Source organism: Amblyomma americanum, chromosome 7 (assembly GCF_052857255.1).
Source record: "Amblyomma americanum isolate KBUSLIRL-KWMA chromosome 7, ASM5285725v1, whole genome shotgun sequence".
NCBI classification, from domain to species: domain Eukaryota; kingdom Metazoa; phylum Arthropoda; class Arachnida; order Ixodida; family Ixodidae; genus Amblyomma; species Amblyomma americanum.
The window spans coordinates 56,752,886-56,771,319 of NC_135503.1; the positions used below are offsets into that span (position 1 = coordinate 56,752,886).

Sequence of the window (18,434 nt, forward strand, 5' to 3'; positions counted from 1 at the left end):
GCCTCTAAAGTTTGTTCTGCTTTCGCACAGAGTATTTACGAATGAGGTCCGGTTTTGACAATTAAAAAAAGCAGAAAACTACGAGCTTCCCGATTGGGGAACTATAGATAAATTGATTGTTACGCTGTATTCTCACGATATCCGAAAAATTGCGCTCATAAACAACTTCCCGTTGAAAAATGTGCTTGTCCAGAATTTCTGGGTATGCGAAGAATCAATCACAATTATGCAACGAAACTTCAAAAAGAAAGAAGAATAAACGCATTCAGAAAGAAGAATAAACGCATTCAGAAAGTATCGTAGTCCATAAAGCAAACACTGTATTCATCTTTCGAAGGCGGTAGGCTGTTTTATAAATAAAATTTGGCTGTGCGCTTTGTTATATGAAGTTTTAGACTAAAGACACGTTGATGCAGTTTTTGTACTGTTCCTGCTTTCGTCGGAACATATTGAGCACTGCACGCCATAGTACAAAAAGCAAGAAATTCTAATGGTCCTGTTCAAGGTATAGAAACTTTTTTTTCCCAAAATTTACGCAGTCTTTCCACATCCAAATTTGTGATATGAGTTTCTTCACATAAATTTCATGCTTTATCAGAAATTGTGCTCGTTCTAAGGCTAATTTTTTGTGTTCTTAATTATGTATTGCCTGAATAATTTCACAGACGTAAAAGAAACCCATCAAGAAGTGGAAACTAGTGTTGCGTAGGAAACGTTGATAGAAGGTAAGCAAAGGTTAAATTGCGTGTTCTGCAGTTTTCCTTTCATCGTGTGTTGTCTTAACACTCCTTATTCCAATATTCAATGCAAACCACAATCGTAAGCAACTTACTCGACCTCAGCTCTTTTATAGCAGACAGTGAACCGTACCTAAATGAGAGCGCAGGTTCCTCCCTCTCATTAACTTTTGAAAGTACAAGACAGAGGTGCTGTAAAAACACTTTTGTAAGTGATGGGATCACACGCAAAATTAAGAGGTATCTGCTCAAGTAAGCAGGCGCAGAAACACTTACATTTAGGAAGACCCGCATCACTTCGCTGGGAAAACCTACTTTAAGCACTTCGTCCAATCTCCAGCTGCTGAACGAGTACCTAAATGCTCGTACGCATTTCTTCTCGAAAATGCCTTAAATTTGCTTGAAATATATTGCGAAACGTTAGGACTCAGCAATGTTTCAAACATTGTTGTGCACGTACAAAATACGTATCTACAGGATGCAGATCACTAAGGTTTCTCCACTGTTCTCGCGCATGTTAATTAGGTAATCAGACTAGCCGCCGTTTAGCCTTTCTTTAAAAAAAAAACGTTCCTCGACAGAGTACGGGTGGGGCGTGTTACCTTGTGCGGGCGGGACGGAGGCGTCTCCCGTGGAGGCCGCTCGGTCGTCGTCTGCCTCTTCCATCTTGAACTTCTCGCAAGACCAGGCCATGGCCACGATGGCGGCGTCCTCGTTCAGCGTCACCTGGGCCACCAGTTCGCCGTGCATGTCGTTGACCAGGATCTGTCCGTTCGACGTGCCGAACAGCACCTGCAGACGGAGGGCAAGTGCCAGCAGCTGAGTAACGGGTGGTAACGACCACGAGCTTAGCCATACAGGCCTCAAGAAAGATGTTTTATTACCAAAAGCGGCGCGAAATTACGAATATCGAAAGACAGGAAGAGACCAACACACAGCGCACTGCGTTTGTCTCTTCTTGTGCCTCCGTATTCCTGTTTCCGGGCAGTTTTTTTTTTTTAATTAACAAGTTTTACCCACTAGGCAGCCTAAAAATTTTGCTAGCACATTTTTTGTTTGTTTTCAGTGAAGCTTTGTTATGCGCTGGGAAATGTATCGCGACAAAGGGTGAACAAACACAACGTCTCATCAGCGTGTAACGAAACAGGAACAGGACGAATCAAACGCGAACACCCGGGCACAAGAATAATAGCTGCGGGAGAAAAAAAAAAACAGGCGAGGTTCATTAACACTTCCGCAAAGTGTTCTTCGCTCCATCGAAATTAAAATTAAGTTCACTAATGTATTTTTTATGGAAGATGAAGCATCACTAATTAACGATAGGCTGAAAATTATTGGGCCGTGGGCAATAAAAAAGCATTACAAAGACGTTCAACGCATGCCTTACTTGAGGTCTTTGAGACGTCCAATACCATAAAAGAGTATCTAGTTTTTCGTGCGCGACATATACATCTAGCATATATTTCTGTGCATCTCTCAGCTTTATAACTCTTGAACCAAATGACTAATCGTGACCGCAATTTGGAGTGTTTATTGTTTAGCACATTTTTGTTGCCCTAAGCCATGACTGTGCATATCCGGCGCGTGGTTTCTGCGTTTTTTTTTCTCCAATAAAGACTGCCACTTGTTTCGAGAACATGTATGTACTCGGATATTTTATTTTTACAAAAGGTCTGGACGGCAGCCTTTTAGAGTCGTAGACACGTGTTTTGGCGAATCAAGCTCCATTTTGTCCTTCGCGATTGAGCAGCTAGAGCAAGCGTAGCCGGCTCCGAATAAAGATGCCAGCGCTATAACACGCACATTGTGGGGAACCGCGGGGCCCACCTACTGCGAAAGGGATCCTCTCAGACTCTTGCCTTCTCTTCTGGGAAAATAAACAACTGTTATTACGATATCTCTACCAAACCGCCACCCGTGCGAGCATCATTGTTTGCACGCCCACGTATATACGTGATCAAACATAGCACATCATCGAAAGCGCCTGTTTCCAGCGATCCACATGCGTTTTTAGATTGATACATTTACCTCTACCCGCCCCGGTGGCTCAGTGGTTAGGACGCTCGGCTACTGATCCGGAATACTCGGTACTCCGACCCCGAACGCGGCGGCCGCGTTTCGATGGAGGCGAAACGCAAACAGCGCCCGTGTGCTGTGAGATGTCTGTGCACGTTAAAGATCCCCAGGTGGTAGAAATTATTCCGGAGTTCTCTACTACGGCACCTCTTTTTTCCTTTCTTCTTTAACTCACTTCTTTATTCCTTTACGGCGCGGTTCAGGTGTCCGTCGAGGTGTGAGACAGGTAATGCGCCACTTCCTTTCCCCAATAACCAATTTAATTTAATTCTCGTCCGACCGAAGCTTCAAGCGCCTTCGCCATTCGCACTTGCGCCCTTTATTATCCATTCCTTTACGGCGCGGTTCAGGTGTCCGCCGAGCCGAATTGTGAGACATATACTGCGCCATTTCCTTTCCCCCAAAAAACCAATTTAATTTAATTCTCGTCCGACCAAAGCCTCAAGTGCGTTCGCTATTCGCACTTGCGCGAAACGACAGCTTCGCACCGCCGCGTGGCGCAGAGAGGTCCCGAAGCGCAACGCGCATCCCATGTTGTTTGCGCCGGACGAGCTGAAGCGTGGAGTGCTCTCACACGCGTTTGTTTTCGTTCGCCGGTCGGCAGCTCGGGGCCGCGTTACGCGCCAAACAGGAGAAGCAGCAACGCTGGGCGAAGCGGACGCCGTCGGAACCCGGTGGATGATGAACGGCGTCGCAACATTACTCCGGCGTCTGCATCGATCCATCTCTATCGCGCGCACACGCCGAGAACGCTGTAGCCACGCCGCCGCTGCCGCTGCTGCCGTTGCTTTTGCGGAGGCCTGCACGACGCAGTGCCCGAGCGCGCGCGAAGACAGAGGGAGCTCCTCTTCCCTTTATGCATCGTCCACTGGACTTGCGTGCAGTGCCGCGCAGCAAGCTCCTGGCGCACGTCGGCCAGGCGAAGGAGATCCACGCAAGCATGCGGTGGTTGCTTCGATTGAAATTTAAAAAAATAATATCAACAATAATCATCATCAACCTTACTGCATTCAATGCAGGGTAAAGACCTCTCTCATGTCTCTGCAATTAACCCTGTCCTGTGCCAGTTACGCCCACTCTATGCCTGCGAACTTCTTAGTCTCATCCGCCCACCTAACTTTCTGCCGCCCCCTGCTACGCTTGCCCCCTCTCTCGGAATCCACTCCGATACCCTTAAGGACCAGCGGTTATCTTGCCTTCGCATTACATGCCCTGCCCAAGCCCATTTCTTCCTCTTGATTTCGACTATAGGACGTCATTAACCCGCGTTTGTTCCCTCACCCACTCTGCCCGATTCCGGTCTCTTAACATTACACCCATCATTTTTCTTTCCATGACTCGCTGCGTTGTCCTTATCTTAAGCTGAGCCCTTTTCGTTAGCCTCCACGTTTCTGCCCCATAGGTGAGTACAAAGAATAATACTAAGCATTTAAAACATAAGATCTCATCTGTAAAAGAACGAAGTCGAGTCACAGGATGGCGCCGTGGTGTGTGTTGTCTTCGCCTTTGTTAATGTGTGTTGTGCTGTTTCCAGACTTCGTTCAACCAACTACACAATTCGAGTATCCTACAATGTGTTTTCCGGTCGGAATAACTTGCGCTTGTTTCCTGGACGTTTGATTTCCAACCAGCGGAAATAAAAAGAACAGCCAGGGGTAAGCAGGACGGATTTCAAGGCCGAGATTGAACATAGCATGCTTCAAGCAAGCCGTCCATCCGTCATGTTTAACCTTGCTCAGGTGCATTTGAGGAATAAATAAATAAAAACAACAGGGTTGGTAAGAAATGATAGCGAAGAGAAATTGATATTTACAACTGTGTACAGTGATTGCATTTGTTCAAGGGCTGGGGAAATGTGGGAGGCAAACTAACTACGCCGACAGACGTAGCACAAATACATAACAAACGAGCACAAATATATAAAAAAGTAAGAAAAAACGGGGGTGCTTTCGATGAAATGTGAGGTTTCCAGTTAAGCGCTCAGATGGGCGACCGAATGAAACCTAGAGGCGAGACAAAATGCAGTCGGCCTGAATGGAAGAGAAATGCTTGCCTTCCACGTGAGGTGGTCGCAGACGCGATAGGCGTGCCGAAAAATGTTCATCCTGATGCGTTCTTTCTCTACTGGCGGTATGTCGCCTCGTCCTCTGCGTTCTTACAGATTATCCTGGCACCGATAAGACCTTCACGTTACACTGTCAACATTATTATCTGATTCAGCTTTGCTTGTTGTCAGAGGATGCACTCCGTAGGCCGAGTTTCTGTCTCCATTTCTCACAATCGCTTTCTCAGAAGTCTGTACCCCTCCTCTCCCAAGTTCGCTAAAAGAGTGGGAGTTCTCGCAACACGTACAGATGCCATCACAAGTTTTCGGAACACTGACGCCACCGAAGCGAAAAGCTGAATTTCCTCACTGCCTGGCTAGTGGTGCGACATTCGTTGTCAAACGAATGCCCACGGTGCTGGTGACGCAGAGAAATGCACACCGTTCACTTCACGTCACTATGCTAAAAACACGAAACTCTCACAAGTTTTGAACATTTCTGAAAACTTTTTGTGTGCCCTGCGCACGGTGGTGTTATGGTCGGCTAAATGAGTGGCGAGTTTTAGTCTCTACGGGCCCGGTATTGCGTGGAAGCCCGTAGGTGAAGGACGGCCGCTGCAGTCTCCGCCCTTATAGAAATTTCTTTGGAGGATATATAGACTGTTCATAGACTTTAGGCAATAAAGCGTTTTTTTTATAGACAAATACCACATACTAATCTGTAAAGAATACAAATCCTACTAATAGTCTATAGACAATCTATAGATTCGTGGCCATAGTTCCTACTAAATTTTTGTCCGTAGAAAGCCTATACACTATATGAATCGACAAAAGAAAGAAAATATCAATAGGAAGGCAATACAGCCTATAATAAGTTCATAGAAGGCTCAGTGGTTAGGGCGCTCGACTACTGATCCGAAGTTCCCGGGTTCGAACCCGACCACGGCGGCTGCGTTTTTATGGAGGAAAAACGCTAAGGCGCCCGTGTGCTGTGCGATGTCAGTGCACGTTAAAGATCCCCAGGTGGTCGAAATTATTCCGGAGACCTCCACTACGGCACCTCTTTCTTCCTTTCTTCTTTCACTCCCTCCCTTATCCCTTCCCTAACGGCGCGGTTCAGGTGTCCAACGATATATGAGACAGATACTGCGCCATTTCCTTTCCCCCAAAACCAATTATTATTATTAGAAAGCTTATAGACCATTTTTATAAGGGATATGCTGCTAGCATCCCGCACGATGCTGCACGTTACTTCAGGCCTGCGCGTAGCTGTTTCCACCTTGGCTCGACTTTTCGTCGGCGCGTGAAAAAGGAGCCGCGGGGGAATCCGTACGACGCAGCCGCGCCGAAGATAACGGATGAAGTGGGAGCAGGAGACGTCCGGGGCGCGGCTTCATCTATCAGGGAACGCCGCGGAGGAGAGAACAGTAGCAGGAGACGGCCTTCATTCGACGCCGAGGCTCACACGTGCAGAAAAAGAAACGCCCGCCGTAGAAAGTCTGTCGCAAGCCCACCTGCACGCCTGTCTTACGCCACTTTTGAACTTTCCCGTTGTTCGGCGTCCTGGCTGTCATTTTAGCGGCTGTGTGCCTTGCTTGTTTCCTTACCTTGTTCCCCGTTTCGAGCCTGGGGCTGTAAAGATGAGCCTATACGCGGCAATTAAATACTCGTGAGAAGCTGCTCAAACTTTTCTCCAGATATTTTATGGAGGTAGAAGAACAAGTCTTGCTGTGCTCACGCCTATATGGTGGAAAAACCGGTAAACAGGAGATCAAAGGCTCGGTTGGTTATATAAGACAGAGGAAAACGGTGAATTTTTTCGGAGGATTTTGAAGAAAAACACGATTTCGTTATTTTTTCTCAATTTCCGTAGAAATTTGGCAATCCAAGAACCTGGGTCGATTTAAAACAGGTTCAACGTGATGAATTGTAAACGCCCCCCCCCCCCCCACTTTTTTTTCTTCTTGTAATGAATCTGACCGAATCTGATTCTGTATACAGCGATAACACGCTCATGAAACATAATTCTAAGTCATCCATGCAGCTTAATGCAAGCAGAAGCGTTTTAATTTTTTTCTTTAATATTCTGGACCTTCTAGCAACTGATTAGCACATTTCGCATGTATTTCGCCCTCTCTGGCATCGGCTCGCTACAATCTGAGGGCGCGGGGCTTCAGCTTCTGTCAAAACAGACAGAGAAGTCGCTGCCGTAGGAAATGTCATAGTTGATGTTTAGGGCGGTCTTTTGACGTAAAGCGACACTGTGTCAGCCAAAGCCTATAGCTGATTTATGCAGCTGGGCTTATGATTAGCTGTTCTAAAATAGGTCAACCCCACTCTTGTCTGTGCCCATATAAAACGCAAAAGAATGTAGTGACATACTGCGCCACAGTGCCGACTGTCAGTCAAATAGTTTACTCCAAGCTGCGATGCATGAATGTATGCTCAAAGCGAAAATATTTGTCAACCTATAAGCTAAACTGTTCGGATGATTGAGAAATGTGATAGTATATTCTACCTGATACGTGTTACAAGCTCCGGTTTTCCACGTACTCATCAGAAAGTTTCATGGTGACTCTGAGAATGCCTTCCAATTTGTCTTCCGTGTTGGTTGTTTCTGCTCTCTAATTATTGCGCACACAGCATCTGAACGCTGACTATCCGAGCTGTCATATTAAACTGCAATGCAAGTCTCTCGTGCGTGCTGCCCTTGGTGTGTATTAATAATTATAATTGGTTTTTGGGGAAGGTAAATGGCGCAGTATCTGTCTCATACATCGTTGGACACAAGAAGCGCGCCGTAAGGGAAGGAATAAAAGAGGCATTGAAAGAAGAAAGGAAGAGTGAGGTGCCGTAGTGGAGGGCTCCGTAATCATTTCGAACACCTGGGCATCTTTAACGTGCGCTGACATCGCACAGCACACGGGCGCCTTAGCGTTTTGCCTCCATAAAAACGCAGCCGCCGCGGTCGGGTTCTAACCCGGGAACTCCGGATCAGTAGCCGAACGCCCGATGTGTATTCCACGACCGAAAATCTGAACGCTCCAATATATCTAACACCGAGCAGCGCAGACGCCGCCAAGAAAACTTTCCATAGAATCGTTCCATCCTCACGTATACATATGGGGCTGAAAGGCAATAATCTAGTTAGGCCTACCTGAGACCGAATACGACTAATAAAGACACTGTAGACTGCTTGCGCTCTAAATTCCACAAACTTTAGAAAATGTTTGCTTATCTTCCGTTTGTGAAACCGTGCGTTTGCAAAAAGAATCTTTGAAATATCGGCAGTCTCTATTAATATCCCACACAACCAATTTTCATATCGCACCATACTCTGCAAGCACAACATCGCATATCTTCAGGAATATGTGCGGACCCCTTTCGAAAAACTGCATCCCTGGTTTCCCATTGCTCCAGCTTACCGCAGCCAAAGCAAGTCTTTTCACTGGCCTTTCGTCCGCAAGCGCTTCTCAAGAAGAATCGGCCGAGCCTGAAAAGAACTGCTGAATACCTCGTGCGCCACACAAAAAGCAAATTTATATAAAACGCAACCGCTGGCAAAACCCTTCCTTGGAGCCACCAAACACGCCTAGAGATTTCCCATCCCAGGGGATTTCCCCTGACGGGATCAGCGCGCCCATTGTATTCTCCTCAGCGGCAGTCGAGAATTCAATGTGACAAGTGCGCTTCGCGCTTTTCCTTCGGCCTGATGGGACGTTCACGCAGTCAAAGACCACTAAGCCATATTTTTTGTTTTCTTTAGCAATTTTTTTTAGCGCTTGCTCGAACAGAGTTCGCCATTGAGAAAATAAGGAGAAGCAAAAAGGAACGATACATTTTATGCACTGTAAAGCTATACAGCCACTAGCAGCGGATGGTGGTTTGCTCTGGCACTACTTCTGTGATGCGTTTCAGATTTACGGCGTTTTCAGGGCGCTTGGGCGGGGCTGGGGTTTTCCGCGATCGCTATCTTTCAAATTTACGACGCCCTCTTTTGATTGTGAAAGCAGACTTTGCGGCCTCAGGAAGAAAAAAAAGAGGTGCAAAACGAGAAAGGGGCCACTGAGGTCCTTCTCAAAGCGAGTTCTAGAGCTTACAGCACTGGTTTAAAGGAATTGCTGTGCTAATCGCATAAGAGCGACAACGCAACGGTGTAATATATGTGGTGCTTTATTTTATTCAGTACAAACTATTTCTTATGCAATACTTGCAATTGCGATAAAGCGCCGGTTTTGAGACGGGGTTATCTCGCCAGATGAGTAACTTATTTGCGCACATTGCTAAAAATATTTTATTACGGACACTAGCATGCTCTAATTGCCTTTTAAATTTAATTGTCTCGAATTTTTTGCATTTATTAACATGAAACAGCACATATGGTTCAAGCAGCGCAGGATATAAAGGTGCAGGCTCCGCTCGATAAACCCCGAAAAACAGGAGCATCGAAATGTTGATTCCTTTCTCTTACCCACTTATTTAAAATCTTTTTTCTCAGCACCTTTCATTCATCTGCGCTAATGCTGGAGTAGTTCAAAGCTGTGCAACAGAAAACCAGCGAATATATTTCCTGGCATTTCTCAAGCGATGTTGAATGGTATTTCGAGGCATTCAAATGCACGAAACATGGAGAGCATAGAACGAACCTTTGATAGAAATAAAAAAAGAAAGCGGAATTTCGAGTGAAAGCTCACGCGGAAGCACTCATGTTTTTCTGAGCGCATCTCATGCACTCATGCTCTCTGCTCGAGTTCTCTGCCAGTAGCATTTCTTCGCTTCCTGGAAAAAAAAAAGAAAGAAACGCGTGGGCGATGAAAGCAAATATGCGAAATCAGTTGCTGCTACACGGGGTTCTTGAAATGCCAAGAACTGTGCTCGCGCGAGCGCACTGAAATGACAGGCCTTCCTGCATATCTGCTCAGGGAAGCTGCGGCGCACTCTGTCTGACAGCGTTGGAAGGAGAAGATAAATTTGGGACGCGCGTTGCTCCTATCTCGTCCTTCTTTTTTATAGGCGCGCCCGTCCGATAAAGACGCTTTATTGCCGACTCGGAAAACGGCGATATTTATGCGGGCGGCAAGAATGGAGACGTCCGTTTATGGTCTTCTGCCTACGCACACGGGTACAGTGTGAGCACGCTCCGAACGCAGAACGTTAGGCTGACGCTGTCTCGTGTGTCTCAAAAATATATTTTTTAATTCTTTCTTCCTTAATTTCTTCCTTTCTTTCGTTCTATCCTACGATGAATTTCTTCTCACTTTCTTTCCGTTCTTATCCTATTCGCTTCCTGTGGTCGTTGGCGCCGCGGGTAGATGCGTTTTCTGACGCATGCGCAGTTGTCGTGCGATGCGGTGTGCACAGACCTCCTTAGACAGGAGCGAGTTGTTCGCTATAATCAAACACGGAGCTCGTTAGAAGCGGTGTGTGCAGCTTCGTAAACTACTGCTGATATAGATATTGTAAATGAGTGAAGCTTAGACGCGGCCTTCCGCTCGAATGCTTAGCCTTTAAGGTCACTTTCTTGTCCTCTTCTCCCCGCGCCTCCGATCTTTACTTCATCTTTGTTGTCCCGGCATCACAATATATAACGTACGAGCCGCCGCGGTGGCTGAGTGGTTATGGCACTGCCGGCCCGAAAGACGCGGGTTCGATCCCGGCCGCGGCGGTCGAATTTCGATGGAGGCAAAACTCTAGAGGCCTGTGTGCTGTGCGATGTCAGTGCACGTAAAAAAAAACTAGGTGGTCGAAAATTCCGGAGCCCTCCACTACGGCGTCCCTCATAGCCCGAGTCGTTTTGGGACGTGAAACCCCCATAAACCATAAACCATATATAACGTACGGTTGAACCATAGAAATTACTTGCCACAAACAGAGTCAACAAGGGAAGGGTAAGCATCAGGGAGCTCGAGGACGTTTCGACAACAGGACTTGTCATCGTCCTCTTGTCGAAACGTTGGCAAGCTCCACGAGGCTTACTCCTCCCTTGTCCACTTTTTGTTTTCAAGAGACCTATATACCTGCCCGCTCTCCATCATTGCCACAAAACAAGAAAATCGCTTACACGAACACTAAAAAGCAAGTCAATTTCAAGCTTTCTTTTGGCTTTTAGTTGCCTCAACTGTCAGTAGTGAGCCCCTGTGCCATTACAGCACTCTAGAAACGTTCAACATGGACTGTAAAAGTGTACACCCACATATTAAGAGGTACCGTCTTTGCCAAAAGTAATTGAGCAGCTGCCTCGGCGACGCTACGGTTTCCAGCGCTGGCCACTGCAGCTCGTTTACTTTTGGCGAAGACAGTAAACGCTCAGCCTTCCAATAGCTTTAGTTTTTAGGGATAGCGAAAGCGAAATTAACACATCACCAGTAGGGACAGGCAAGCGAAGACTAGATCAGCGGTGGTGGGAAAGCAGACTGGAAAAATTGCACGAACAGTCGCAGAAATTGAGATATTATAGGAAGAAAAACATGAACATAAAAGCTTAGAATGTCAAAGAACAAAGAATAAGAATAGGGCCAGAAGTAAGCATAAAAAAACACGAAATAAATAACGCAGCCACTTTAATTCCCTAAGGAAGGTCGCACCCACAACCGCCCCGAATGGAAGGGGTGGCAGTAAGATTCATAACTCTATGATGAGCGGCACGGAGGGCGCGAGTCATTCTGGCGAAGGCAAAACCGGTTCCTAGCTTTCCGACCTCGGTAGCTCATCCCGCGCGGAGGGTCCGGCGAGGCTGCGGCCTTCGCCTGAGCGATGCGGTCACTCGGGAACTTATCCCCCGAGCTTGTCGCCGTGGCTCCTCTGCCTTTGAGCGGACCAACACTCGCTCGAAGCACTGCTTTTCAGTCGGACAACCCTCGGTTATTCTAGCGTATTCCTTCTAAGAAACGTCTCGCCACTTGGTAGCCAGCGTTACTGTTTTAGCAGCAATAGCTGTCATTTGCTTCAACGAGTATCACCTTTCTTTGCTCAACACAGCAGGGGAGAGGGTGGATGCATAAGGGTGGTCGTACCTGGTGGTCGTCGGGCGTCCAGATGCCGCACAGCACGGCCGCCCGGTCCAGGTGCAGCGTGGAGGACCAGTAGCGCTGGCCGGCCACCGAGCCGACCAGCACGAAGCCGTCGCGGTAGCAGATGAGCGCCATGCGGCCGTCGTGGCTCCAGGCGAAGTCGGTCACCTGCGTGTTGCGGTCGTTGATGAGCTCGATGGACCAGCGGCCCTCGTACTTGATCCACACGAAGATCACGCCGCTGCTGTCGCACGACGCCAGCTTCTGGTACGGCTCGTTCCACTTCACCAGCGTCACCTGCGACGGGAACGAAGAAAAGAAAGAAACAGGAGGGCGCGTTAGCTCGAAGGCTGCTTGGCGAATTAAGATATCTGTTTGCTGGCTTGTTTGTTTGTTTGTTTGTTTGTTTGTTTGTTTGTTTGTTTGTTTGTATGTTTGTTTTGTGCAGAAGAAATTGTGTGGTGGTGGTGGTGGTGGTGGTGGTGGTGGTGGTGGTGGTGGTGGTGGTGGTGGTGGTGGTGGTGAAAAACTTTATTAATGGCGGAGCCCTTATAATTCACAATTTCAGAGCTGGGCTGGCTCCTGTTCGTGGGTGGTGGCGGGCAGCCCGTGTCTCACGGCGCCGCATGCACCAATCAGTTGCGAGGCCGGATCGGAGCTAGAGACCATGACTTACCACCCCTCCGAGTATGCGAGGGCACATTGGACCAGTGGTTGCAGTTGTTGGCAGATGAACATAATGTGGTCGAATGTGGCTCGGGGCCCTACAGAGGGAACATTAGGGGGTGTGAGAAGAAGGGAAGAAAAGTGCAAGTAGCGCTGGGGAGGGAAAGGTGCGAGCCTGGAGTTGTCGCCAGGTCGTCTGTTGTTGTTTTGTCAGCGATGTGTGTGGCGGCGGGTAAAGTAGACGTTCTTCGCGGCAATGTAGCGTGATGTCGTGATATGTGATCAGCCGGTCTCTCACGCTTCCTGGGTCTTCGGTACACGTCGCTACGTTGACGTACGCTTGAGCAGCGCAACGGGCCGCTTCGTTTCGGGGATTGCCCGAATGAGCCGGTACCTAGACTATTTGGATAGGGCTAGGTGGTTAGGGTTTGGAGATAAGAATTTAATAGGCGGCAGCATAAAATTTGAATGGCGGTTTTGGAATCGCTCAGGATAAGAATGGTAGTGGAAGACGATATCGATAGCCCGATGGCTGCTTTTCAGCTTCTATCGAGGTGTTTGCCCTGATCTAGCCTGATATCGTGTGTTCTAGGTTGTTGGCGAGTACACAGAGGGCGTGAGCTAAGATTTGGGAGTACTTTGCGGCGTCTGCGTAGACTACGTCCGGTTCACCTTCATGTGCTTTATGCAAGACGCGGGCGCCGACTGCCCGTCGAGCCTGGTGGCGGACTGGATGCATGTTTTTAGGTAAGGGGAGGGCGGGGGGGATAGTGAGATGGTCCCTGACGTATTGCGGAACCTTGTGGGAGTTAATGAGAGGTGGACCGATCGCTCGGAGCTGGAGTGAGGCTATAATGTGGCATCCAGTGGTAGTGGAAGACAGTCTGCTTATTTGGGCTATGCGGTGTGCTTCCGTCCGCTCCCTGAGCGCGTTGTAGACTCCCATGCGTAAGAGACGAAAGGTTGGGGTGCATTTGGGCAAACTTAAGGCTGTCTTGTAGGCTTGCATGATTACTGCATCTACCTTTTCTGTCTCCGTTTCGGTGAGGTAAAGGTAGGGCAGGGGGTATAGCATCCGGCTTACTACGAATGCATGTACCAGCCTTCGGAGGTCGTGTTCGCACATGCCGGGGTGTTTATTGGCTATGCGTTTGATCACTCGAACGATCTGGTGCGTAGTGGCAGTGAGTTTGGAGACAGTCTCTATATTAAGGCCGTTGCCTTGCAGGAACATGCCTAGCACGCGAAGCTTGTGCATTTCTGGCACCGGCTGCCCATATATAGTGATGAGCATGGAGGGTTTATCTTTTTTACGTGAGAAAAAAAAACGGGCATTAGCCTAGCCGCGCTTCCATCGCTCAGAGCGAGAGCCTGCTGACCTTGACCGACCAAAAGCTGTTTCGCCGCCGTGGTTTCGCCGCTGCCTAAGCGCTGAACTAACTCCCCGTTACAGTTTGTTTGTTTGTTTGTTTGTTTGTTTGCTTGCTTGTTTGTTTGTTTGTTCTTTAGTAAATGCAGACTGTTCAACCACCTTTACGCAAAGGGTCGCTAGTCCAATCATAAACCGCAACTAGGACTTAGAGAACTCAGCAGCAGTGGCGACTGTAGGGACGCTGCGTAGCAACTTACACGTGCCGGTTGTAATTATCCAACGGTACTGCAAACAAGCCTGCGGGCGTATTAAATCTTTTCGCTTCAGTATACCGGCTATTCCAGCAGTTATATACTACGATTGCGCAAACACGCAAATTCCAGCGCGTTGGAGCATCGATTGCAACACGAGAGCAGACTGATCGTTTGTAGACGGTACAGACACGCCGCGCTCAACAGAGCCCGGCTTGCAGGGGAGATCTTCACACTGCAATAAAAATCAAATTATTCGTCTCAATGCAAGCCATTTCTACATCAGCTCAGATAATACAGCTTTACCCGGTTTAAGCAGCTGCGGCAAACTCGTCACCACCATTATAAATAAAGTTCGTGGTTGCGTCAGTCTAAACTGTGTAGACACAATGCCGCAGCATCTTTTCCGCCGTTGACGATCACGCTCAGCGTGCGCAGTTCAATTACTCGCTCTGCACTCGTTCCGAAACAAAAAAAGGTGCCGTTCGCGCTAACAATCCATGGCGAGGAGCACTGTGCTCAGTTTGACGAGATCGCTTTTCAAAGGACCCTCATTCACCGATGCGAATGCTCGGCAGCGTTAAAACACTGCTTGTATCAAACTTCATGTACGCACTGGAACCGTTAAAAAAATTTGCAAGTAGAACAAGGTTTGTTGCTGGGCGAGTTGGTTGGGGTACATCTTGAGAACACAGCGCTTGCAGACAAAGGACCAGAACAAGAAGGACACACACCTGCGCTAACACCTGCGCGTTGGTTCTTTCTCTTCTTTTCTTTTTTCTTTTTTCTTTTTTCTTTTTTTTTCTTTTTCTTTTCTTGCTTGTTTTGGCTGCGTTGTTGGTTATCAGTGGCGATAAGAATAGTTGGTCTATGTGTTGGCTCTTTCCATGCTCCCACCTGGCTGTGTTGTGCGCGTGCGCATCATTCCCTCCAATTCTGTATAAAAGGCGCGGATCGGCCCCCTTCCGAAATAAAAGTTGTTAGTTAGCGCAGGTGTGTGTCCTTCTTGTTCTGGTCCTTTGTCTGCAAGCGCTGTGTTCTCAAGTGGCAAGTAGAAGCGCGGAACATCGTGTTCTACTGATTAAAAATGCATTTACGCGTACTGCGCTTGAGTCTGGAGATGGAATACCACGGCATTGTTATGCTTTCTTTTATTGGAGTCTTCAGGCAGCTGCACAGAAGCCCATGTAATTTATCGAGGCTGTTTTCTTCTCCTTCACCTCCTGCTTCCTCCAAAATTGATGGTTTATCATTCTACGTAAGGTTCCATGTATAGACCAACACCCATCTATGACGTGACCATCATGAGCTGGCATTGCTGTCGCCGGCCGAGGGTAATAGCTGGAGGCGTCGCCCTTCGGAATGCATGTAAATAAAATTTTTCAAGGTAGTTCTCTAATTTTACACTGCACCTATAAAGACGCTGCCTTGGTTAACAAAAACAGGGTACATTCAAGACCAGAATGCGCAACTATGCGAAGTAATTTGAAAGCCGATGTACTTTTAAAACCCAAGGTATGTGCATGTTTGCCGAAGTTAGTACTGGTCATGAGTGCAGCCCATATAGACTGTAAGCAAAACTGCGTTGCGTTGCGTTTTGTCATGTTTTGTCCCGTCGTGAAGTATTTTGTTGTGATGTGTTTTGTTGTCGTATGCTGTACTATGCTGTGCTGTGTTGGGCTGTGCTGTGCAACGCTGCGCGTTATGGCACATAAGCATGCAAAACCGTCATGCGCCAAACGCAAGGTTAATGTGTCTGCTTTGTGGGAAATTTGTTCAGAAGCTTTGATTCCTTTACGAACGTAAAAGAACACAAAATGTCAACGCAAGCTTTCTTTTTTTTTTGGTGGGGGGGGAGGAGGAGTAATCTAGAGTCGACGGGATGTGATTGTCACAAAATTGTGGGAAATGTTTTTTTCTTAGTCCCTTGAGTTTAGAGCTTTAACAAAAAAAAAATAGTGCTTTGCGGTGACCTTATCTCCGCAGAGCTGACATGTTTACTTTAAAAAAAACTAATTAAAATAATTTTATGCTCGCACTGTGTACTTATGTACGCCGTCGTTCATTAAACACCGGCGGGTACTCTCAAGTGGAGCATAAAAAGTATGCAGTGCCATTGCAAGGTTCATATCGTTTTAAAACGTCACAATCAGTCTGTGTTGTGATGACCCGCACAACCTCCCACGACGTCTAGGCGCAGCTGCCTCGTTGTCTCGGAACAGCACAGGTTTGTAGCGCAGTCCGCTATGCTGCCGCGGCCACTAGATTTGCTCTCAAATACAATGCTTTAAATTATATAGCATGGGAAGCACTACGAAGCCTAGGAAACAAACGCGCACACGTACTACAGCAGACGATGGCTCAGACGACACACCGTGGCCGCCCCTGGCGTTCTCGAGCGCCCCCAAGTTTGTAAACGCGATGTTGGACCACACACTATAAGCTGATAAGGACGTTTGAGGTGCATATTGTTATTTGTGTCAGCTTGGACAGAGGTTATTGCCCAGGTGAACAGTGCGGTGCAGATGTAGAAGTGCTGCTGCGAATTGTAGCGCAGAATTTGGATAGCAGACGCAAATACAGGTCCAGAGATATGTGGACCGCAATCTTCAGAATGCAATAATGCATCGGAAACTCAAGCCATTTGCTCTCGGTTCTCAAGGGAGATGAAATGACTTTAAGCGCTTTATCGATGAAAATGTGGTTGCACATATTAAACCGTGCAAGTGTAGGCCCCGTCAGTCTATTTTCCTGTAGCTGTGGCTCACGTGTCCTCATCCCTCGCCTCTACAGACTGGCCGAGTTGTCCCGTTCGCGCACATCGCTGGCAACGCAAGCTGGGCACGGCTTTCTTCAAGAGCAGCTCTAACTCAACATTGAGTGATGAATGTTGGTGTAAACGGAGTTCTTTCTTCTTGAGACACAGCTGAACCTCTTCCGACACAGCGTCTGCTTAGTCAGATAACTTAAAAAGAGCAGTAGCCGGTGCGCACGCGATCGCATCACAAGTTATTATTTTAAAGTTAAAAAAAGAACAGCGCTCTTGAAAAAGTTGAGGACAAAGACACCTTTTTTTCCGGTAAATTGTGGTAACAGAAACGGAAGAAGAGCAGGGGCGTCTAGCACACAACATAAAAAGTTGGCCACCTTCAACAACTACCGATTTGTGCGCCGTGAAAGTAGCTAACACGGCTCCGTTTCTTGTTTTACCTTCACTAGGCCGCCTTTTCGTCCAGCACATACGTGGATGACACTTTCAGTGACGATCAATAGCATCTGGCTAATGCTGATGGCTCCGCCTAATTGTGTTCGGTGAGAAGAAAACAGAACACCGCGTGAACGTCGTGTCCATTAGGCCCATTCGTAAGCGACACGGACATTGTTGGAGCGCTTTTTACTTCCGGTCGCGCTATAGCTTTTCGCAGCTGGCGATACTTTAACGAGGGTAATGGTCGGTGTAATTGACCTTACATAGTTTTATAGCTTTAGCGGTGGTACAGGTGCAGTGCTATACGAGTTAGAAGCAAACCATGCGGCCTGGTTACTTTTGTCAGAGACTTCACGTTAGTTTTATCTTGATGTACAGTCGGCAGCAAAAGTTCGCGAGCTTCGGGTGTGAGAAAAATAAAAACGTTACTTCCCCACCCACGAGCATGCCAATAATTTAAAATTCCTGAAACTATAAAGGGGACTTGCACTGCTCTCTAGCGATTGGTTCGCGATGAAGAAATTTTGCTGCAGAGCATGCGGATCGTATAATCTCTTCATGCCACATGTACACCACTGAGCGCACAGGACGACCCTCAGGTGCTCTGAATGTGGAATAACAAGTTTTCGCCATGAACAACGTTGCTTCATAAGCAGAGCGGCTCGCCAATTTTTCGCATCATTGTGAACCAATACCAATATGAATCAAATATCAAATATGAATCAATACCAACTCGCCCAGTTCGCAGCTTTAATGATTCTGAACCAAGAACTCGCAGTGAGCCGAAACGGCAATGCATTTATAATTATTATTCTTCGATCTTCATGCTCAGTGCTTGTATTTTCATATGCAATATGGGTACCCCATTCCCCATACGGGTTTCCGTCAAACTCTGAACTGTGTTGAGAGATGCTCTTTTGGGTGGGTACCGACCAAGGTGAAGGTAACCGAGGGAGGCTGAGGCCCGGGTGGAGTAATGGACTCGAGGAGATATAGTCGGGAAAAGATTGACGAGGCTAGACCACGAAAGGGATTGCAGGAATAAGATCAAACAAATGTTTTTCCGGCGG

At 47.4% G+C, this 18,434-nt stretch overlaps 1 protein-coding gene across 1 annotated transcript in view; it reads right to left on the bottom strand.

Annotated features, from left to right (window-relative positions):
* Tusp (WD40 superfamily protein Tusp) overlaps positions 1-18,434 on the bottom strand; it is a 222,136-nt gene that overhangs the window by 46,239 nt on the left and 157,463 nt on the right. The window contains exons 2-3 of the mRNA XM_077632302.1: positions 11,871-12,164; positions 1,340-1,529 (exon numbers count right to left, since the gene is read on the bottom strand). Coding sequence (XP_077488428.1) covers positions 1,340-1,529; positions 11,871-12,164 — 484 coding nt within the window. The remainder of the gene's footprint in view (positions 1-1,339; positions 1,530-11,870; positions 12,165-18,434) is intronic.